This window comes from Nematostella vectensis, chromosome 13 (genome assembly GCF_932526225.1).
Source record: "Nematostella vectensis chromosome 13, jaNemVect1.1, whole genome shotgun sequence".
NCBI classification, from domain to species: domain Eukaryota; kingdom Metazoa; phylum Cnidaria; class Anthozoa; order Actiniaria; family Edwardsiidae; genus Nematostella; species Nematostella vectensis.
The window spans coordinates 171129-187006 of NC_064046.1; the positions used below are offsets into that span (position 1 = coordinate 171129).

A 15878-nucleotide genomic window follows, 5' to 3' on the forward strand; every position below is an offset into this window, starting at 1 on the left:
GGTTAAAAGATTGGTTGTCAATTACGACACCTGTCTCTCTTTATTGGGAGTTCCTCCCGGTAGCCTAAAGGGCTTGCTACTGGAGATGTTCCCAGAAGTAACCAAAAGTTAAGAAGTAGACTACGTTTGCATATGATAATTTATTTCCCTCAGTAGTTATACAATTCATTAGATTTAGTCCCAGACTTCTTTCTAAGATAATTTTAATTCCTGGCCATCTCAGACCTGACCCACGCGACTAGATTCTTGACATGCGCATAGACGCCAAATTTGCCCGGCTGAGCGCAGCCATATCCCCAGCTGGTTGCTCCGTGGATGTAGAACCGCCCCCGACTCTCACACACCATCGGCCCGCCAGAATCTCCCTGGCAGGTGTCTATTCCACCCTGGTCGAGACCTGCGCAGAGCATTGAGTCGTGGATCTTACCAGGGTAAGCCTTCTCACAACGAGCCCGGCTCACCACAGGGACCGAGGCTTGCTGGAGGATGTCCGGGGCTGTACCACCGGACGCCAGGCGACCCCACCCCGTGATCCAGCAGCGAGTACCATCAGTAGGCGCGGGGACAGCATCGGGCAGGCACACCAGGTTAACATGTCTAGGGAAGAGTGATTCAGTTATCCCGGTAGCAATGGATTCAAATGAGTCTCTTGAAGTACGCTCTAGCTAGCGGGGTTTCCAATTTACTCTGCATGTCAATTCAACTTTTGCAATTCCTTGCATGTCGATATCGGAGTTAGTCTGTAATGCACTACTCAATTGAGTTCCCGTCCCCCCAACCCCCCCTCCCCCCCGCCCCGGGGACATAGGGGGAGTAACGGTGGCATGGCCGTTAAAGTACGCTTGTGCACAAAATTCCCCAGGCGGCGAGGACATTAATTTTTGCCAAATTACAGGGATTTTTTTAGCAGAGCTAATAACGCGAAACCTTACGAAAGCTTTCGACTTTGACGATCCTTGTATCGATTATTTTCACTTTCTTGTTTTATACGTCGTGGGATGTTTGTTTGATCTACACTAGCAGAAGTTGTTGAGGTAGGAAATCTAGAAATAAATGTACCATACACCGGGGCAATAGGGGATTGTAACGGCACGATTTCCCCCGGGGGCGGGAGAAAATTAAAAATGTAACACCGCACAAATGTTATATTCCCCGCTTTTTCCGAGGGGACCGGGGTTTTAATTGAATAGTGCATAATAAAACCAAGAAACAACAAAGTAAAACAATGTATAAAATAGAAAGTGTATGTCATAGTAAAAGCTAATCCTGTCAGTCCAGTTTTACCTGTTTAAGTTAGCCGGCTTGAGCAGTTTGATGAGTGCAATGTCGTGCGCAAGTCCTACAGGTTTTCGATATCCTGGGTGCATGATGATTTTTTCAACTTTAATGTCTTGCTCCATCCCGAGGTTTGCTCGTCTATTATGAGCGCCAAGCCTGAAGCAGAAATAAATATGACCTCACATTTTTCTCCCGCAACGAAAAGAATTTTCATGTGGTTTGGTGGAACGGGACAGTCTGAACCTGCAGTAAAAGTATCGATTAAAAGTAAATGACAAAAGAGAAAATGGAAAAACTCCGTTGGCTAGTGGCAGTAGCGGATCTAGGGGGAGGGTTTAAGGGGTTTAACCCCCCCCCCCCTTGGGCTGCCAGAAAGTCATATGTAACAAAAAAAATTACCCCCTCCCCCCTTTGTCACTGAGCCAAACCCCCCTTCAGCGAAAAGCTAGATCCGCCCCTGAGTGGTATAGCCACCTGATGTTAAGATCCGTGGGTCTCCTACTAGACACGCAGTGTGTCGCCGTCAAAACCCATTGAGGATGAATCAGAGAGCCTCCGCAAAACGGGAACCCTGAGGTGCTTCTAAGCTGAGCCTGCCATGGCCAATCGCCCTGTTTGGCAGCGGTTCCCCCCACGATGCGCGTGCTCGGACGAACGCCACACGAGGCAACTGGATGACGGGAAATGGTGGAGTTAAAAGGAAGGATGATGGGAAATAGCGGAGCAAGAATGAAGTACTAAAAATCTCTAGTCAGGTAGTAAAGTGTTCGAGTGTTTTTACCTGGTGCCTGAGTTGTAGGGAATGGTGGACGTGTCGCTGTAACGGGAAAAATGCAGTTAGTGTAATTTTCCGGTGAAATATAAAACAAAATAACAATGTTGGGAATGTTTAAAATTTAATTTTTTTTTTTTTTTACTTTTCCAATGGAATCTAGCCACAAACAGCGACAAAAAACAACGCTTCCTTCTTATCATACCGCCACCTAGGGATATCAGATTGTCATCTTTAAATTAAACAATGCTTTAAATGTACAATACTCGCTCACCGAGATGTATGACAAGAATGACTATTTTACCTGGTGCCTGAGTCGGTGGGGGAGGACAGTAATATCAATGTCATTGTCGATATCACACTCTGGCTGTGTTCTTGATTGACAGTAGCTTATCAGTATATATTATCTATTACCGTGAAGACAGCGCGCTTTTCATTTTCATGGTGTCCCGTTACCAAACGACACCAGGGTGACTTACCACATGACTTGATAGTGACGTCATCAATAGCGATATCTCCTTGGTAACTATAACCAACGATACCCTCAAACATCAGCTGTAAGAAAGGGACAGTTTTTAAGATAACAGGAAGAAGATAGGAAGGGAGAGTTTGTAAGATAACAGGAGAAGAAGATAGGAAGGGAGAGTTTGTAAGATAACAGGAGAAGAAGATAGGATGGGACAGTTTGTAAGATAACAGGAGAAGAAGATAGGATGGGGCAGTTTGTAAGATAACACGAGGAGAAGATAGGATGGGACAGTTTGTAAGATAACAGGGGAAGAAGATAGGATGGGACAGTTTGTAAGATAACAGGAGAAGAAAATAGGAAGGGACAGTTTGTAAGATAACAGGAGAAGAAGATAGGATGGGGCAGTTTGTAAGATAACAGGAGAAGAATATAGGATGGGACAGTTTGTAAGATAACAGGAGAAGAAGATAGGATGGGATAGTTTGTAAGATCCCCAGGTCCCCTTATCGTGTGTTCCCCGCCCTGTGTAGCCCTACAAGACTCTCCCCGGGCCCCCTTACAGTGCGTTTCCCGCCCTCTCCCCAGGCCCCTCTTACCGTGTGTTTCCCGCCCTCTCCCCAGGCCCCCTTACCGTGCGTTTCCCGCCCGCTCCTCAGTTCCCCTTACCGTGCGTTTTCCGCCCTTTCCCCAGGTCCCCTTACCGTGTGTATCCCGCCCTGTGTAATCCTGACGTTCGCCTCGTGCCACATGTTGCCTTGCGCACCTGACCTGGTGAAGATCTTGGTGCCGTCGAGGTACACGTTGAGGGTGTTGATGTCCTTGCCGTACATGTGGTAGTAGAACTTCAAGCACGCGTCTCCACCTGCAAGGTCTACGTCTTTCTGGAGAATTGCGTTGTCGCCAAATCTTCTCGGGTGCGATGTTTCGATGTACATGTAATAGCCTGCATAAGAACAATCATAGATATCTTAAACACACATTATTTCATTTTGTTGTGTTGTGATCTGTGGACAGCCCTGTTTACACGTCTGATTACCTTTAGTCGTGGTGTGATCTGCGAAAGGCCCTGTTTACACGTCTGATTACCTTTTGTTGTGGTGTGATCTGCGGAGGGTCCTGTTAACGCGTCTTATTACCTTTAGTCGTGGTGTGATCTGCGGAGGGCCCTGTTTGATAAGAAGCTGTACTTCCATAATGCCGTCTCCAGTCGAACTTGTCAGAGGAGGCCTGGGAAAAGCCACAAGTGTCGGTGTCGAAGTTGCAGCTCACCGCTGGCATGAAAAGAAGAGCTTAGTTTAGTGAGGTACAGTCAATCTGTGGTTTGAGCTGGAACTAGTTTTTCGACGCGGGTACCCTGTGGTATTAGCTCCAAAATGGCAAATCGCGTTTATTTGGATGTTCCACCGATGGGATTTTTTTTGGGGATTCTTAGGTTGTGACACAATCCGCTGAGAGAAATTCTATTGCACTTCGTTTCACCTTGGGCATAAAAAATTCATATATTGACTGAACTAAAACGCGGTAACGGCATTGAACATTACATACTAAACCACATCCATCCTAAAAAATTATCATCATATCCAGCAATACTACCATCAACACTATCACTATCATCATCACCAACACTATCACCATCATAATCATCACAAAATTTTCAATATAAAATACAACTTACGAATCATCGGTTTAGCTGTTGGTTTCACTGTTGTTTGAGCTAAAAGTGAGATGCATATCAATTAGTAATATTCCATCAGTGAGGTTATAATTTGACATCTTTGACACCTTTTTGTCTTACCCGTGTTGCACGAGACTACCTTAATGCCTTACCCGTGTTGCTGGAGACAACCTTTAATTCTTACCCGTGTTGCACGAGACAACCTTTATGTCTTACCCGTGTTGCACGAGACAACCTTTATGTCTTACCCGTGTTGCACGAGACAACCTTTATGTCTTACCCGTGTTGCACGAGACAACCTTTATGTCTTACCCGTGTTGCACGAGACAACCTTTATGTCTTACCCGTGTTGCACGAGACAACCTTTATGTCTTACCCGTGTTGCACGAGACAACCTTTATGTCTTACCCGTGTTGCACGAGACAACCTTTATGTCTTACCCGTGTTGCACGAGACAACCTTCATGTCTTACCCGTGTTGCACGAGACAACCTTTATGTCTTACCCGTGTTGCACGAGACAACCTTTATGTCATCAATGGCTATGTCTCCCTGCCAATCCTTTCCACGAACTCCTTCGAAAAAGAGCTGAAATTAAAATGTACATCCTGGTTAGCAAATAGCGAGAGAAAAACGTCTATTAGGAAGAAGTATGATCGACTTATTGCGGTTTTGAATTTGTCGTTAGAGACTTGGGATTCTCCAAGTCGTGGTAATTGCCTGAGTAAAAGTATTTTGACACGGTTTCGTAGATAACTGTAAGGATTGTGATCACGTGATTGTTATGACCGGAAGTGACGTCATACTGACCGAGTAAGGGCCGACGCCATTAAAGTCAACCACAGCTTTTTTCCAATCTCCGCCCTGATGCCCGGTCTTCTCGAAAATGACCGTTTTCCCGACCCTCACTGTGAGACGGTTGATGTCCCGCCCTTGCATATGGTAGAAAAAGCTGCGGTAATAAAAGTGAATTCCTGAATGAGAAGTGGACTAGTATGGAGACTGTGTAGAAAAAGCTGCCATGATAAAAGAGATTTCGAAATGAGAAGTGGACTAGTATGGAGACTGTGTAGAAAAAGCTGCGATAATAAAAGTGGAGTCCTGAATGAGAAGTGGACTAGTATGGAGAGTGTGTAGAAAAAGCTGCCACGATAAAAGAGATTTCTGAATGAGAAGGAGGCTGTGTAGAGTAAACTTTCGACATGTCACCATAAATAAAGTCTGAATGTGTGAAAGAAAGAGAAAAACACATCCGGAGATCAATCTAAGGAAGCGAGTAAAGAAGAAGCTTGTTAGCTGTTGCAAAATGAATTCTGGTGAATTCTGGTAAATTTGATATTGTTTTGAAAAATAGTACCAACTCCAATCTCATATATGCCGCGATTTGATTGCACTTCACTGCTCTGCTATATAAACATTGGTGGACGCCACAGTTGTACCTGATCTGCTATATAAACATTGGTGGACGCCACAGTTGTACCTGATCTGCTATATAAACATTGGTGGATGCCACATTTGTACCTGATCTGCTATATAAACATTGGTGGACGCCACAGTTGTTCCTGATCTGCCATATAAACATTGGTGGACGCCACGTACCTGATCTTTGTACAGCCGTCAAGTGACAGACCAGTCTTCTCGATTACAGCGTTATCATCAGGCTGGCGAGGAAATGAGGTCTCGATATACAAGAAATATCCTGCAAAGGAAAGCGCTCCGTGTTATGTTATTAGACAAAAATAAATGATTTCTAGAAATTGCATTTGTTACGACGTGGGATACAATAAATACAAGTGAAAACATTCTCTAGGACGCAAAAAAGACAGGATATTAGTTATGTTTTGATGTTTTGACTACCAACTAGAAAGGGTGTCGAAGTATAGCTGAAAAAAGACAAAACCCGCGAAACCTCTTTTGACCACGCCCATCTTTCTTACCCCCGTTGCCGGTGTGGTCGGAAGTTGGGCCAGTGTTAGATGAAGGAGTCCCTGTTCTAGACTTTTGCCAATCAAACTTGTCCGATTTTGACTGCACAAAACCACACATGTCGGTGTCGAAGTTGCAAGAGAATTCTAAACACAGAAAAACTATGTTAATTATCGTACACTCAGTATCCACATTTGATCATTTCTTGTAATGCAAATGAGCTGATGGAAGAAAATGTGTGAAATAAAATACGTTCCCTCAGTTATCAAGTTCATATTATTCTTATTAATATAATAATATTGGTGTCAGAGGAGGTATGCTAAAAATAAAAGCTCCGGAATAACTAAGTGGTCTGCGAAGGTATGATGGAATTAGGGAAATAAATCAACACAAGGTTGATATGGTATGTCTAACATAGAATGAACCAACTGAACTTCGAAAATCGATAAAGAGAAAAACACAAGGTTGATATTGTATGTCTAACATAGAATGAACCAACTGAACTTCAAAAATAGATAGAAGAAAAACGGAACAGAAGTTCTTGAAAACCTGATACATTTGTTTTTGATAATATAGCTAGAAAGTGAGATTTTGGGATCACATCCCCAGGTCCCGCTACTTACTTGTTTGTCCTGAAGGTGGTGCTGGCGTCTGTGGCGGCGCAGGGGTCTGGGGTGGAGGTGGTGTTTGTGGTGGGGGTGGGGTCTGCGGTGTACCTGTCATGTTAAATGCATAATATTCATGTGCCAATCGATCCTTGGAACTCCAAGAGATTGGAAACACTGGCTTTAGGAGATTTTATCACTCACACCTTGTAATCACTTGTAATCATTTTCATCCAATTTTGAAAGACAAATTATTTAAAGAAATTAAAAGTAGCCACCTTAAATACAACCTCATGCTTCAGCTACCGAATTCAATTGAATATAACAAAAACATTTCCCCCAATCACCCGATGGAAATGCATGCTTGGTACTTTGCTACCGGCGACAGAATGACGCGACTGGCAGACTCTTTAAAAGGTTTTCTCTGCATGATCAACATGCTCACCACCTGACATGTGCCGGTCGATCCAGTTCCTGAAGTGAGCCACGCGCCCGAAAACCGTGAACATCTGACTACTGTCGCAGCGACCTGAACCCCAGCTGACGTCACCCTGTAACACGTAGCGACCATCGGGCTGTATGCACACGTATGGGCCACCGCTATCACCATGGCAACCGCTGACGACACTTCCGGGGACTCCAGCACAGACCATGGAGTCGGTGATCTGAATACCGACTAGAAAGAAAGTTTGGTTTAAGATTAGCGAAAGAGTAGATAAATAGTTTATCTGCAAATAAGCCCACTGGACAGACGGATTAAGGACGCATAGAAACAGTGAAAGCCCCTGTTTCAGGCGAACCGTCTGCAAACGCAGGCGAGATTAAAAATAATTCACAAGTCTAGCTTATTTTTTTTTCTAAGCTCCAATGGATTCTCGATGGCATGAATTGCTGGCATGCGCATGAAATTTGACTCAAATCGAGTGTTGCCCTCTCCAACAGGCATATTGGAATTTGAAACTTGACTTTTACGCGCCAAATACTATCTGGAACTACCCGGAACTACGCAAACTGGAACCTTGAATATCAAGAAAATTCAGCCAAAAATTGTCGTTTTTGCCAAACGCGGTCACTTCCATATAAGGAAACTAAATATTCCTTATTTGGAAAAACTGCATGATTCTTGTAATTTTTAAGGTTACCGTACCTCAGGTGCTTCGTAAACATTACTTGTAATCAGAAGAGTAAAACAGTGACTGTGACCATCTTTGATCTCATATTTCATATGTGTGCCACTTACATCCGGCCTGTTGGACCTTCTTCTTACACGCGTCTTGGCTAAGGGGCGGCATCATGGCTTGCTGGAGAATGTGATGAGATCCTCCGGGGTGTCTGATTTTTCCCCATCCCGTGATGAAACATTTAGAGCCCACAGAAACTTGGTGACCCTGTGGTGGAAGGCAGACGGGGTTCACCCTGTCGCTGAGGGGGACTGGGCTGGAGAGCTCGATGAGGGCGATGTCGTTGCTGAGTTGAGGACTGTTGTACGTGGGATGCGTGATGATTCTCTTGACATCGTGGGTCTGTTCGGTGCCCTCGGGCGAGTTACGAATGTGTTCTCCGGTGACGACCTTGTAGCTCGGTGTGTGACTGGAAAGAAGCACGGAAGATTGATAATGCGCACTTTAGAAAATAAAGAGGTGTCAACGGGAGCAATGGGAGCCGGGTAGATGCTCATGGGGCCCCTGTGGTGTGGCGCGAGGGCTGTACCTAGATCCTGCGATGCAATGAGCTGCGGTGACCACCCATGTGGGGCTGACCAGCGATCCTCCGCAAATAAAACTTCCAGATCTCTCTAGGGCAATCTGGAAAAAAAAATATCTCGATATAATGACAATGATAAAAGACTTCCCAGTCACCACGACCAAGGTGGCATCTGATACGGCTGGCCGCGAGGAGCCTGGGACTGTGGAACTCACCTGCCAAGGCCACGCCCCACTTTGGGCATTGACGCCTCCGATGACTCTTTGATTGACAGGTGTCCAGCCGCACGGACGGGCTGAGAGGAGATGGCAAAGAATTGATCAGACACGAAATACCAATGGCAATAGGAAATCAGTTACAATACGCTGAATCACAGAGATGCAAAGGTGTTTAAGGCCTGGAGAAACGGGAAAGAGATGATCAGACACGAAAACGTAGGGAATTGCTAAAAAAATACGCCGGCTTACAGGGATAAAATGTTCAGTGAGGAAATAAGTCTTCCTTGTAGCCGTTCTGGACTTGTCACGCTAGTCGGTGAGCCCCCAACGACACATCGCGTGACAAGTCCAGAACGGCTGCGAGAGAGACTATGAGACTATAATTTCAATGGTATATCCGTTAGGAAAAGACTAGAGATAGAAAAAGATACCTAATTCGTTTGTCTGCACAGGTAGTCTATGACGAACACATCACCAGCAGGTTATGAAGAATAAAGGCCATAAATACCAACCAAACTACTCCAACAAAATAAGACAATAGAAGGCGTGACCATATGCAGACAACCTTACCGGAACAATCCATCAGAACAGGGCAAACGCAGTAGCGTTATGCAGTTTAAATTACCTGAGAAGGCGGTCTTGGCCAGAACCAGAATCGCAAGAAAGCTGATCCACATCTTGGTGTGTCCTCTGAATTTTATGAACTTCAAGCGAAAGCGGGTGCATTTTTATACCCTATACCCTACCCTTTTTATACCGCCCCCTTGAGAAAAGATAATAGGTTTATTTTTACCCAACAGGTGAAGATACAAGACGAAATGGGTTGTTTGCGGCATCATTGTTAGAATCGGACCAAATGCTCCAGGTTTACAGTGGAAAGTAAACAAAAGGTTGTTAATTGTTTCATCTATACTCTCTCCACGTCTCAACGCGTTCTTGATGGGATCAATCAATTAGACGTTTTGTTCATAGAGTACCTCAAATTTTCTGTACTTGTCGTAAAATGTAAATAGATTTATCAGTGTTTTTCCACCTGATCTGAATGGCAGAGACTCAAGACCTTCACTTGAGTCTTACCATTTAAATGCAGATTACTTGTTTGCACAGAATGTTTGCGTGCATCGAGCAACATGCAATATTTTTGTGTACAAGATACAGTATGTCCAAGAACAAAATACATTTATTTCCCTGCTCAAAAAATATACAATCACAAATCCGTCAAAGTGAAAATTAAAAAAAAAAAAAGAGAAAGTAGACCTAAAAAAGGTCCCCGACAGAGGATCGAGCTTGAACAACTGTGTGGGGAAAAAGGAAAGGGAAATAAGACCATTCCAGACGGGCACTGAGGATCGTATGGTAGCTCGAATCTTATATACTTAGCCTCTTATTTATAACATGGATTTAGAAAATCCAGGCCTGATTTTAGGGAAAAAGTACCAGTTATATAAGAACACATTCAGCCTGAAAAATAAAAGTTATTCTTATATGAGAAAATATCAGAGATCAACGCAACTTTCTATTGCACATATAATAGTTCCATCCAATTATATGTAACAAAGTGTTTTTTTTTTGCTTAAAACATACTTCAGATCACACGTTTCCAGAAAAAGCTTATTCTATTTCCTTTTTTTTAACATTTAGAAAAGTTACAGGCTGATTTTGCATATTATTTCCTTTATTTAAGAACCACATCAGCCTGAACCGCCAAAACAGGTGTTCTTATATGCGGGTTTTTACTGTATTGCGATACTGTCTAGAGAAGCTGTGGAGTAAGTCTTCTAGAAAAAACTGCAAAAACTACAAAACAAAAGCGTGTTTTGACATTTTCGGATCATGATGCGATGCTGATGCGAATGAGCTGTTCGAGATCTTAGAATGGACAAATCTCAGCAACAAATTCATAAAGCTATCATGGTCTTCAAATGTCTTCATGGTCGAGCTTCTGAATATATACATTTTTAAAAAGCATCGTCTCCGCATATGGCCTTAGGGATTCAGAAAATGGACTAAATGTCCTTTACCACGTACCAACTCCAAAAATAGCTTGCTATAGTGGGGCCTGTGGGAGTGTGGAATAATCTCCCCACTATGATTTAAAGTCCGTGAATCCGACTTGCTTGACACTGTTGTTTTGTTTTTGTTTTGAAAGTTTAGAACTCCCATCATTTAAAAAATATAACTTACCCAGCATTGTTTGATATCGTAGAAATATAATCGAGTCGATTTTATTGTAGGATGGATTTAATTTCAGCATGATTCAAACGGTTTCAATTCACATGCATGGGGTTTTCATAGTCTACAAAACCCTGCGCCACGCAAATCGGATCGGCTGGCAAGGAGCATTGGGCCTATACGAGCAGTTAAACGGCAGTCAACGATTTTCTAAAATATGACGGCGATCACGGAAAGCAGCTTTAATATTTAAAAATGTAATTACTATAATTATTGTAATTTATTAGTATTAAATTGATTTGTTATATAATGGCTGGAGATTTCGGCCCCAACACTGCTATCTAGCGAACTGTGTAACACACAGGTACCGAGGCACCCGCGCATTAATCAGTTAATAGGGAGGCAATAACCAGGTTTCTAGCCCTTAAGACCTAAGTCTTATACGGTTACGCCACACACAGCCCGTTCTGACGTGGGTGAAAAATAAAGCTGTCTATCCGGGCGCCCTCGGTCTCAAGGGAGTTCAAAATACTGGCCATTTATAGCCGGTTGGATCGTCATGCGGGTGCGTCACAGGCCCTGATGCGAAGGGGAAGTGAAAAATGTCGAGATCGATCTATTCGGACGCTTATGTCTCTTTAAACAGTTCAGGAATGTCCCAAAGCTGTGATGTTTGTAATCGTTGTGCACGTGTTTATGACCTTTTAATTATATAACATAACCTAAAAAATGGTAAAGTATAAAAGTTGAAAAGTGTAGCGTCTTGTATCAACGACATCTACCGAGGGCTGTAGGATAGCTAGAGCAGAGGACACCTCAATCACAAAATTTCGTTCCTTTTTTTTTTTCGCATTTACGGGATGTTAAACTAAAGAGGCATTAGAAAAGGACACGAGGTCCATCAAAAGCAAAGCAAAGACCCCCTGTTTGATCCCCAAGAGACCCAAGCTTAACTGAAGCCTGAAAAATAATTTGATTTACTGTAAACTCCCGGATGTTACTAAAACGGGGAACGGGGAGCGGGGAACAGGGATCTGGGAACGAGTGATCAGCGGTAGGGCACAGCGATGTAGCAACCTCACATGCGTCTCCTTGGCTCTTCTCTCGTTAAAATGGATGGTAAAAGAAATCTCTGACTCTGTTTCTAAGAATTATGAATAATTCATGCGCCCATTGAATCGAATCTAATACGTTTCTTTTATTTTAGATGTGATAGAGATCAAGTCAAGTGAAAGGTACGTTGAAAGGGATAATAAGATAACAGTTTGCTTGGGTAGTTTAGTGCGAGCTAAAATCGCAATGGTAAACTTGAAAAGAGATTTATGGGAACATATTTTGAATGCGTATATTTTTTTGCAACCTACATTGCCATGACTTCAAATTCTCATCACATAGTGGTGAAAAGCGCTCTTTACAAATTTGAGGTGCTATTTTCAGTATTTTCATGATTATTGATGTTGAAAGCTGCTGTTTTCCGTGACCATGACCCTTCTTTCCTCTAACACCAAGTTGACTGTTTACTAAATTAGACTATTGCAAAATGTTATTACTTTTCTGGCCCCATCTTATTTGCTCCTCTGTACACTTTATTACAGCTCAAGCTCAGACTCAAGCTCAGACTTGGACTCAAGCTCAGACTTGGACTCAAGCTCAGACATTGTTGAACTTGTAAAAGGAAAACAGCAGCTTTCAAAATCAATAATCATAAAAATACTGAAAATAGCACCTCAAATTTAGTGCTTTTCATCACTATGGGATGAGAATTTGAAGTCATGGCAATGTAGGTTGCAAAAATATCCACGGATTCAAAATATTTATTTCCATAAATCTCTTTTCAAGTTTACCATTGCGATTTTAGCTCGCACTAAACTACACCCAAGCAAACTGTTATCATATTATCCCTTTCAACATACCTTTCACTTGACTCGATCTCTATCACATCTAAAATAAGAGAAACGTATTAGATTCGATTCAATGGGCGCATGAATTATTCATAATTCTTAGAAACAGAGTCAGATATTTCACTTACCATCGATACCATCCATTTTAACGAGAGAAGAGCCAAAGAGACGCACGTGAGGTTGCTACATCGCTGTGCCCTACCGCTGATCACTCGTTCCCAGATCCCTGTTCCCCGCTCCCTGTCCCCCGCTCCCCGTTCCTCGTTTTAGTAACATCCGTAAACTCCCAGACTCGGGGACTTGTGCGAGGGCTCTTTTAGTGCCCCAAATCGCAAATGAAATGTAGATTTCAGCAGCGAACTCAATCCATCTGAATTACTGAAATTGAATCCAACCGACAATACTTACAAAAAATAAAACGGTCCCTTTTTATTGCTAGGCATAAAGTGATGTTTTGAAAATGATATTTTCAAAAATGATAAGATAACCCAGCATAAACGGGGAGGATTATAACTGAAAAGTCTTGAAAACATTATTAAAATGGCTTTTGAATATTAATGAGTTTTTTTAAGATTCTTGAAATCCCTTCCGTTATTGCTCTTATCTCTAGTTAAACAGTCAACCTTAATATATCTCTCGTATTTACCCTTGGTTGAATATCTCGACAATCTCCAAGCGCCCGGCGGTAACAACATATTACCTTTCAGTAATTAGTTTGCGACCTTGTTTTACCATCTCTTGCTTTTCTCATGCGCATTAAATAGTCATAAAAAAAGCGCATTTCTTAGCATTTGTTTTTCTAACAACCTTTTAAATACTCAGTCTTTTATCAGTTTTTTTCTTTCAGAACTATTTCTTCATTCGTGTCTATATGACCATGGAATAGCAGTTGTGTCTATATGAACATGGAATAGTGGTAATTCAGTCTTTTCTGACATCTTCAAGCTTTCAGTTTACAAAACAGAATGCTTTTTCATTTCCTATATTTTTATTTACGAAAGGGATTTCGATGAAAGGACCTTATGATTAACATTTTTAATAACAATCAATTTGTCTCGAAGCGTTAAAAGAGTTAAGTTTGCCTTTTCTATTAAGTGGATATCATTAGAATAAACATTTTTTCGCCGCTTATCCTATATCTAGGCTAGCTTATCTTCGGTCAGCACACTGTCCCTGGACTGTTCTAGAACAACTACGAGGCAAGCGTTCTACTGTGAAGAGGCGAAGAATCGTACAAGTAAGTACATGACATCATGCTGATTCGTGACGGGTCTGTGGCTTATTGTCAGTTTGCCCTTTGTAAATTTATAGAGTTTTAGTATTAAATAGAGAGCAATGTCTAAAACGTCTTACTTTATTGTGACCTACTTTTTTTGCCAGTATGTTTCTAATATTCTCCCTTCCTCTCTCTTTCTCTCTCTCTTTCTCTTTCTCCTTTCTCTCTCTTTTTTTTTCTTTCTTCCTTTCTTTCTTTCTTTCTTTCTTTCTTTCTTTCTTTCTTTCTTTCTTTCTTTCTTTCTTTCTTTCTTTCTTTCTTTCTTTCTTTCTTTCTTTCTATCTTTATCTTTCTTCCTTTCTTTTTTCTTTTTTTCTTTCTTTCTTTCTTTTTTCTTTCTTTCTTTCTTTCTCTCTATCTTTAAGGAGGCTCGTTAGTAATTCTTGCATAAAAAAAACTTGCATGCTCAATGGAAACCCACTAATTTTTCATGTTGTGGACTTGGGGGACATTTGCACGTGCAGAGACATCTCGCAAGGGAATAACAGGGCGCTCTATTAGTATGCAGAAAACTTATGTTAAGATTGCGTTACCAGTTTGCTACATAACAATAGAGTAATGTCTCTATGCACGTGCAAATGTCCTCCAGGTCAAATTGAAGGATAACGCATAGTTGCCCGAAGCAAAGTTAAAAAATGGAGTATGCGGACAAAAAAAATACATGGTCAGTTTACACTTGCCACTTTGATCCCCATCATGCCTAAGTATAAGTTATGTCTCCTCGCAAATGTAAAGAAAAAGCATTGGTTATTTTTGGAAATATATCGGTAAGTTCATAAAATACTTTAAAATACTTTAAATTAATACTTTAAATTGGTTACAGATAAATCAAATAAAACAGTAGCCCATCAACTACGGATGATTAAGTAATTCGCAGTGGCTACATGCCCGACATGCAGTCGGGAAAGGTCTTAGGCAACTTTTATTTGTTTACTGACTCTAAGACATAGAAGGAGCGATTCGTAGAACGCCTGTTTATTATTCTTTAGCAGCAAACGTTACAATAAGAATCCATCTGCGTTAGGCAGCTTGGAGAGCTAGAGAATGTAAAGAAATCATTGATAAAGAACTGCAAAAATTCAAATAAACAAATGCAAAGGACGTGAAAAAATCGAGTGATAAAAAAAATCGAGTGAAAAAAAAAGTGAAAAAAAATGCTATAAAGTATTACTAACGAGCCTCCTTAAGCTGTACTCTACCCTGACATGCAGGTTTTCTAAAGTAAAATTACACGTGTGCATTTGTGTAGACAAACGATGAAGTCGTACATCGCCGTTCTTCTGATTTTGGGCCTCGTCATTTGCGCACACGGCAGCAACCTCAGAAAGCGCCTGCGCTTACAAAGAGAAGCCGCTGTTCAGGGGGGAAAGGCTCATCTCCAGGAACACGAGGAAGATCCGTGTTTCTACAACACTTACAATAACATGTGCATGGACGAGGCTGGCGAGGGTAAAAACGCGGGGAGACCTAGGCAAGCATGACGGACAAACAGTCTTCAATATACCTAAGCACAAGTAGTCTTGGATAAGGTTGTCGAAGCTCCAAAGCTTATAAACAATATTGTAGATGTTTTTCAATAGTTGTATGTAATAGTTGTTGGATAAATGAAATCTGATCGACATTAAAGTATAAATAAGTGATATCTGTTATTAGTTCTTCGTCAAAGCGAAAGTTATTTTAATATTTAAACAGGCAACACGGAAATGATAAAAGACCCTTAGGCATTAGGGCTAATGGGCGTCAGGGGCGGATCTGGAGGTTATATAGATAAAATGCACACTTATTGTGTTTTCATTCCCTAGAAGGAAAATTCGGTATAAATCTTGAAGGGAATGGGACAATGCATAAAACATATTGAGCGAGTTGAGACTGGCACACCTTCTT

General features: G+C 41.8%; 1 protein-coding gene and 2 long non-coding RNA genes across 3 annotated transcripts; 2 read left to right on the forward strand and 1 right to left on the reverse strand.

The window, feature by feature from the left end:
• Positions 1-125: 125 nt before the first annotated feature.
• Positions 126-9407, reverse strand: LOC5508550 (MAM and LDL-receptor class A domain-containing protein 2). The gene is made up of 18 exons (XM_001629096.2): positions 9271-9407; positions 8643-8722; positions 8434-8528; positions 7964-8313; positions 7169-7399; positions 6742-6834; positions 6130-6264; positions 5792-5891; positions 5003-5144; positions 4699-4780; positions 4195-4233; positions 3656-3790; positions 3221-3462; positions 2530-2605; positions 2060-2095; positions 1753-1948; positions 1285-1434; positions 126-597 (listed from the first exon to the last, which is right to left on the reverse strand). Exons 1-18 carry the CDS (start codon positions 9320-9322, stop codon positions 204-206), a joined length of 2628 nt encoding a protein of 875 aa, XP_001629146.2. The 5' UTR covers positions 9323-9407; the 3' UTR covers positions 126-203.
• A 2563-nt stretch (positions 9408-11970) lies between these two features.
• On the forward strand, positions 11971-12549 carry LOC116615569. Its single transcript, XR_007306325.1, has 2 exons — positions 11971-12052; positions 12413-12549. It is a non-coding gene; the product is annotated as an uncharacterized LOC116615569 (long non-coding RNA).
• Positions 12550-13381: 832 nt separating this feature from the next.
• Positions 13382-15634, forward strand: LOC116615586. Its single transcript, XR_004295015.2, has 2 exons — positions 13382-13955; positions 15244-15634. It is a non-coding gene; the product is annotated as an uncharacterized LOC116615586 (long non-coding RNA).
• Positions 15635-15878: the final 244 nt, after the last annotated feature.

Excerpts from the sequence above, each read along its gene's own strand:
- LOC5508550 (XM_001629096.2), bottom strand. The coding sequence starts at position 9,322 with ATGTGGATCAGCTTTCTTGCGATTCTGGTTCTGGCCAAGACCGCCTTC. Across the intron at positions 8,529-8,642 it reads GTGGGGCGTGGCCTTGGCAG|ATTGCCCTAGAGAGATCTGG; the intron begins GTGAGTTCCACA and ends TTTTTTTTCCAG. Across the intron at positions 4,234-4,698 it reads GGTTGTCTCGTGCAACACGG|CTCAAACAACAGTGAAACCA; the intron begins GTAAGACATAAA and ends TCTCACTTTTAG.